The 7,138-nt window shown below is 43.4% G+C and overlaps 1 protein-coding gene across 2 annotated transcripts; it reads left to right on the top strand.

The window, feature by feature from the left end:
• Window positions 1–1,253: 1,253 nt before the first annotated feature.
• ATP5MC3 (ATP synthase membrane subunit c locus 3) lies at window positions 1,254–4,587 on the top strand. Of its 2 annotated transcripts, XM_041473185.1 has the most exons (5): window positions 1,254–1,399; window positions 1,481–1,558; window positions 2,535–2,612; window positions 2,959–3,152; window positions 4,343–4,587. In XM_041473185.1, the coding sequence occupies exons 2-5, from the start codon at window positions 1,520–1,522 to the stop codon at window positions 4,455–4,457; spliced, it is 426 nt and encodes a 141-aa protein (XP_041329119.1). In that variant the 5' UTR covers window positions 1,254–1,399; window positions 1,481–1,519; the 3' UTR covers window positions 4,458–4,587. The 2 variants fall into 2 exon arrangements, with proteins under 2 accessions (XP_041329119.1, XP_041329120.1); XM_041473186.1 differs by lacking the exon at window positions 1,254–1,399 and having other exon boundaries at window positions 1,480–1,558.
• Window positions 4,588–7,138: the final 2,551 nt, after the last annotated feature.

The raw sequence follows: 7,138 nt of genomic DNA, 5'->3' as shown, positions 1-7,138 counted from the left end.
ACGGATTGAATTTTTCTGAATGAATGAATGAATGAATGAATGAATGAACAAATGAATGAATGAATGAATAACCATTAAAAGGTTTTGCCATTGATATTTATTTCTTAGTGTTTGTCTGTGGAAGAACCATGTGGCAGATCTGCTCATGCACCTCAGTTCCCAAAAAAATATGTGCAACCTGTGACAAAGAAAAAAACTAAAAAACCAAAACCACTGGTTTATAACCTCTTTTGCTGGCCTCTTTACAGACTGACTTTTTACTGATGTTACTAAGACTCTGGATGCACAGTGGAATCAAACCAAATTTGCTGCTGGATTGAGGCAGGGAGCAGAAGGCTGGAAAATTCAAATTGTGCTGTTGCCTCTCACCTTCTGACCTACAACTGACGTCCCTCCCCTGTACCTACAGATCAGAAGACACTGCGTTGTAGGTTATAAAAGCAACATTATGGTTAACACTGGTATGCAGCTGCTGAAAGCACCTATTGATCGTGTTGGTTGGGGGGTGCAGGTTGCTGACATGGAGCATGTCTCAGCTTTGTGGCACCTGTGGGTTAACCAGTGACAGCAACATCAGTTGTCCTGGAAGTTTGCAGGAATCCAGCACCCAACCTGAGACTGTTCCCATCCCTAAATACACACACAGCCCCTTACTTGGTCCACTGGAGACCGCTCGCAGCACACAATTTTAGAATTTATTGTTATTGCACAGATTGTATCCAATGAAAATCGTACAATTTAGATAAATGTTTTCCAGTGTTTTAGTCACAACGTCGATTTTTCAGCATCTTTCCTAGTTGGCGCTAATACCACTTACAATAGCAAATGACCATTAAAATAACCATCCCGTTATCAAATGAAAAACATCAAAGCACATGTAAGTGATTAAAGCGGGAATCTCACGAACACATGCTCAGCTCAGTGAAGATAATCCTATTTCGGTTAATCTTGATTAAAAAGGATGCTTTCGTTACTTGGGTGTGAATCTGCTCATCGTGCAGAAATGACTAATTGAACAGTAAGGGCTTTTTGCACACAGCGGGTGTCCTCGGACGCGCCCCCGTTCCCTGCCGTGACCCGAGCGCCGGGGAGGAGGCTCGACACCAACACTGCGCCAGGAACACCGACATTGACACCGACATTGACGCCGCCCTCACGGCACCGCCCTCACGGCACCGCCCTCACGGCCGAACCGCCCCCGCGCGCGGCGGGCGCACTGCGGCTGCGCAGGGAAGGGGCGCGCTCGCACGCGCGCGCGCACCCCACGCCCCCCGCCGCCGCCAATGGCGCCGGCACAAAGTGACCTTGGCCGCGCTCCGCCCCTTCCGCCGCCCGGCCCCGCCGCGCCTGCGCACAGCCGGCCCAGCCCGCCCGTCGGCCCGAGCGCGGCACCGCAGCGGTGAGAGTAGCGCCACTCGCGCCATCCGCGCCCATCGCCGCCCCCGCCCGCCGCACCCTCACCCTCTCCCTCTCTCCGCAGAGACGCCGGATCCTGAGCCCCGGGACGCCGCCAGCTAAGATGTTCGCCTGCGCCAAGCTCGCCACCTCGCCCTCCCTGGTGAGTGGGGGTGCGCGGGGGGCCACTGCGCTTCGTCACCGGCCCCGTCCGTGTCGGCGGCGGGGTCGGTGACGGCCGCGGGGCCATCGCGGGTCTGGCGGGCCTCCGAGCCCCGCGGCAGCGCCCTGGGACGAGCGCTGCCCGCCCGGGAGCGAAGGAGTGGGGGTGGGGGTCGGGCGGACTGCGGCAGGGCCGCGTTCTCCTTCCTGCCTCCTTGGCGCCGCCGGGGCCCGCTGCCAAGGTGAGGGGCCTTCGCACACGGGCGGCGAAGGAGGGGCGGGTCAGCGCAGCCAACAGCTCCTGGGCCTACTGCGCTCCCTGCCTCGCTCTAGGTCAAATTCCAGCCTGTTGCTTGTCCTGAGCAAGGCCGGAATTCTTTGCCCTTGCCGAGATAAAGGACGGTCCTGCATGAAAATGCCCTCTCTGGCCTGCAGAAGGTCTCATTTTGCATGGTCCAGGCCCAGGTTTCCCCTGCAGGAAGAGCTTTGTGCAAGAGCCGATATGACCTTAGACTGCTGGGAGCCCAAGGACACATGCAGGCCGCTTGTGAAAAAGGATTCATTCATTTGTGCCTCGCTAAATTTAAAAGTCTAGGTTACATTTGTGCATTTAACAACTTCGAAAATAATTTTGATGGCTTTTATTTGTTCATTTCAAAATGTGTTTCACTGCTTCCTGGTCGGTCAGGATTTTTTGTCGCTGTTTTGCTCTATTTTCTGTCAGCATGTATATGTTCACAGAAGGAACATGAATGGTGTGGCTATTTACTATATCTTTTCTGAAAACAGTGATGTCATGTTGCATGGCAGTGCTTGCTTCTGTATCGTTTATTGTATATCCAGCTTTCAGAGATTGCTGTCTTTCAAGGAAGACAAATGGCTTAGTAGCTAATAGTCTTACTATCTTACAGGCTGTTGTATGGAACAGCTGTGATCAAATGTTTCAATTTTTTATAGTTTTTTTCTTTCTCTTACAGATCCGTGCTGGATCAAGAGTCTTGTACAGACCAATTTCGGCATCTGTGTTGTCTAGGCCAGAGGTCAAGAATGGAGAGGTACCTTATAAACAAAATTCTGTATCTTCCTAAATTACCTGGTGAGCCTAAATGTCCTCAACCTAGAGTTCACTTGTACTAACTCAATATCTATAGTGTGAAACTTGCTTCAAGTCAAACACCTAATAATACTTGTTGCTGTCTTGCTCTTTCCCCTGAGAAGTCTTTCACGTTTAAAGTTGATACTTTCAGGTGGAACAGGTAACATTCTGAAGTTTATGACTAGTCTCAACACTCTGAAGAATAAGTAGACATTGGATCTAATACAACTTTTAAAACTGCATAATAACACTATCACATGGTCTTTTGTCTGAATATAATGTTTTTTCATGTTTTGTTTTCTTAGGGCAAGTCAACAGTTATCGGGGCCCAAAATACTGTCTCCCAACTAGCACTTAGGGAATTCCAGACTAGTGCTATCAGCAGGGACATTGACACTGCTGCCAAATTCATTGGTGCTGGTGCAGCCACAGTAGGTGTGGCTGGTTCTGGTGCTGGAATTGGAACAGTCTTCGGTAGTCTAATCATTGGTTATGCCAGGTAATCAATCTCTCTCTTTAAAAACTATTTAATTGTATGCAGCTGTATCTTGAGACAGCAGAACTGTAGAAAAGATAATGGCACTGTAATAAATTCTGTTAATGATTACTGTTACTGATACACATGGCTGAAGAGAATCTTATGAAACTGTACCATATTCATCAGGATGGCTCTGTTGTTGAATTCAGAACTTTGTACACTCTTCCTGGAGGAGAGCCATGAAAGAAATTGCATCATTAGACTTGGTTGGTCTTTTGGTCACTGAAGTCCTGAGTTTGAGCATTCAGTTCCAGAACTGAAATAGAAATCCAGCCTGTATCTTAGCCCATGTAAGAGGAAAAGTCCTAAATAGTCTTCATAGTCAGAATCATTGTTTAGGAATGGATGTTTTCTAACACATTCAGCTTTGCATCTCAGAATATGCAGTTATTTCAGCAAATGAGTTATCATTCTTTCTAGAAATCTGAAGGGGGCAAGGGTAGTAGTAGGGATGAACTTTCCTTTATCCCTTTGTAGTAGGGATGAACTTTCAAGTAATTTTAATCTTCCTGTAATAGAAGTAGTTCACATGACATTGTGCAAGAGCAGAACTGATATAGGCATAAAAGAGGTTTCATGTTTTTCACTACTTTTTCAGCCAGTTAAGTCTTAACTTCTTAATAAAGATTTTTGAGCCTTATTGAAGACAAGCTCACTTTCCACTTGAATAAAGAAGCATTTTCAGTACAAAATTAATATATCAGGTTTTGAATTTGGCATGAACGTGTCAATAAGCGGTTGTAGAACATTGCTTCATAGTTTTATATTGGAGATTCTCTCCTCTCACTTCTTGAAGGCATATTCATTGCATTTTTGCAACCAACTGTTGCAACTTTTTGTTTTTTCCTACTCTTAAGTGGTTTCAGTTCCTGTATTTGCCTTGAGAGCTGGTTAAAACATGATACACATGAAATTCCTTGGGTGTATGGTTCTCATGTTACAGATGTGAAATAAATTTGTAAATCAGAACTGAGTCTAGTCTTAATTGCCAACTAATTTGTCTTCAGTGAAATCCTAGGAAGAAGAAAAAGTTGCTTGGATTTATTGGATTTTCCTGTTACCGAATCTGTAGCAAGGAACTGTGAGATTAAACTTCATGAAAAAACTTAATTGTAAGGATAAAAAGGACTTACACCTTCTCTTTCTTCTAGAAATCCTTCTCTGAAGCAGCAGCTGTTCTCATATGCCATCCTGGGATTCGCCCTGTCTGAAGCTATGGGTCTCTTCTGTCTGATGGTTGCTTTCTTGATCCTGTTTGCCATGTGAATGGAGATCTGCCTGTAATATTGGCATTGGAATGTAACTGCATTTTATGGGACTCCCAAAATGTTGGTGTCATGGAAATTGATGCTATTTCCAAAGTCATTTCATTAAAGATAACAACTTTAACTGTCAACTTGTTGCCTTCATTTATTGTCTTTCTCACTAGGGTATCTGGAAGGTTACATTTTGTAATTCAGTCTCCATGGATTGCTCCTGATAATAACATTGCATAGCACTCTTCCAGTCACACATTTTATTCATTAAAATTAATCTGACATATACTTAAAAGATCAAAGGATGCAGAGATTTAAGTGTGCAAGGCTGTACTGTTGGGCCTTGTTCTTTCACTTGTGCTTTTGTTTTTTCCTAAGCTAGCTGACACACATGTTCTGGCCCCTCTTGATAGAGGGAGCCAAACAGAAATCCATGAAAGTGAGAGGACACTTCGTATCAGTTTTCAAGTACACCAGATATTTTGATTACCATGGTATGTTTTCCACTTGGATCGCACCAGTGTCCCCATTGAGCTAAATAAGCAACTGCTTTAGTATGGTCCAAGGCCTTTAGTTGTGATACATGGACATTGTATTTTATTTAGTTACTGCATTTTTGGCATCACCTAATTCAAAGAGAGAGTTTCCAGCTTTCCAGTTTTGTAGTCAGCCTTGCATTATCTCACACATTCTTTGAAGAGCATTAAGATTAAAGTGTTTTGGTTAATAAAAAAATAGCTGCTGTATCTACCTTTGCTTCTCTTGTAGCAGTCTAAATGGATTTATGGTGTCATCTATATTTGGAGGAAAGCACTGTGTGCTACTGTACTTACCTGGTAGGGGGGTTGATAGCATCTCAAACCTTATCCAGAATACTAAATAATCTGATCATATAACAAAAAAAATAAATAAATCTGAATTTAGTAAGAATGAAAGCCAAGCTTGTTAAATGTTTTATCATCTTGCTGTTAAGTAATTATTGAATTAAATATAGGAATTTTTATTGGAGGAAATGAAGAAATGATTAATGACTCAGAAAAGTGTGAGGTGTGGGTAAGACTTTGTTTTAATCTGAATTTAAAAAGCACCAAGTGGGTAGTCAAAGAGATACAGTTTAGTGGACTTTAGCCCACTTTAGTTTATGGTGGACTTTGCAGTGTTAACAGTTGGACTTAATGATCTTAAAGGTCTAAAACACCTTTCCTTCAAGGTGTTTCCCAATCTAAATGATTATAGAATTTGTGTAGCAAAATTCTAGAACCTAGCATGAGAAATAACTTTCCCCACATGTTCTTAGTAGAAAACTGTAATCTCTAATACAGAGAATGTTCTTTTATATATGTGGACTTCAGATGTGTAGAATATGAAGCAAATTAGTAGCTTTAGAACAATATTAGTAGTGTCTTGCATGAGTAGATCAGGAAGTGGAGGTTTTGAAGAGTGAGAGGGGTAGGAGGTGAAGCATATTGCAGGTATCTTCCATGTGGTCTGTGCTCATGCAGTGGTGATTTTAGGGACTTGATTTTACCCATTCTTGGAAACCACTGATTTGCAAAGCTCACAGTGCATTTGTCCTGGCTGAAAGGTATTCTAGACTCTAAATTTCATCTCTGTATTGCTGTCCTGGTAGGTGTTAAACTTCTTTCTCTTTCAGTACAACAGGAATCTCTACAGGCATCTGAGGTGGCAATCCTAAAGTCATGGACAGTCCAGTGGACTTGCTTAATTCAAGCTTCAGCTTTCCGTATGGCTGGGATTTGGCCAAACAGGCATCTTCAGATTTGTCTTGGTCAAGTCCAGCTCCAGCTCTGCCAATTCAATTTAGGAATTTGTTTGCATATAAAATGTTTCTTTCTGCTGAGTTGTAATGGTGTTTGGTGTAGATAGAAGACCTGGCTGAATTACTGCTTTGTAACTTCACAAAGAAAGCCACCTGAGTCACCATGAGTTATTTGAATCAGGTTTGAATAATGAGTTTTGGATTAACATCCCATCTTTTATCACCCTGTCAACATGAACTCTTTTTCTTGTGATCAGCCTTGCCTAAAAGGCAGTGGACATCTTGGGTGATCCTAAATGTGGATGTGAAGGTTGTTTTAGTAGTAGCCTCTCCCCAGGCTTTTTGCCTTTTAACTCGCTCTTAGACTGTTGAGCATAGGCCAAACTCAGGCAAAGTGGCTGTTTAGTTACACCAGTCGTGAAAGAATCAGATCTGGGTTCTGCAGATAAAGATTAATGGGGAGTTTCAAAACAAGGCAACAAACCTTCACACAGAGGATTATCCTCCTTAAAGACAATAAGGGGCTTAGAGTTAGTGAGTGACGGGCAGATACTGACAGGCGAACTTCTGCAGGGCACATGGAATTCCCTTCCAACAGAGCTTAGTTGGTCAGTTTGAGTGGTGTGACAGAGTACCCTCAGTTTTCCTAAAATGCTCACAAAAGTAACCATTATAAATGTGTAAAAGACTTTTTTTCCTTACAAAAAAACCCCAACCCAATCTCTGCCTTAATAGGGCAGCAAGACCAAGGTCTCTTGATCTTGCTGTAAGAGTTTCCATCGAGAAATCTTCCTGTAGGTCAGAGAAACCAAGCTTAAGTTTCATGACGTGTTACTGTAGGCTTTACTTCCCCAAAACCTTTGTCAGTTTCTTCTGACATGGACCATGCTGAACTTGAGATGATCAGCTCA

This window comes from Pyrgilauda ruficollis, unplaced genomic scaffold (genome assembly GCF_017590135.1).
Source record: "Pyrgilauda ruficollis isolate IOZ18807 unplaced genomic scaffold, ASM1759013v1 scaffold3, whole genome shotgun sequence".
In the NCBI taxonomy this organism is placed as follows: Eukaryota; Metazoa; Chordata; class Aves; order Passeriformes; family Passeridae; genus Pyrgilauda; species Pyrgilauda ruficollis.
Note: the sequence above shows the minus strand (reverse complement) of the source record. Positions and strands in the feature narration are given on the sequence as shown.

Bases quoted from the DNA above. Each gene is read 5' to 3' on its own strand.
- ATP5MC3 (XM_041473185.1), top strand. From the start codon at position 1,520: ATGTTCGCCTGCGCCAAGCTCGCCACCTCGCCCTCCCTG. The intron at 1,559-2,534 runs GTGAGTGGGGGT...TTTCTCTTACAG, and splicing joins TCGCCACCTCGCCCTCCCTG to ATCCGTGCTGGATCAAGAGT. The intron at 3,153-4,342 runs GTAATCAATCTC...TCTTTCTTCTAG, and splicing joins CTAATCATTGGTTATGCCAG to AAATCCTTCTCTGAAGCAGC.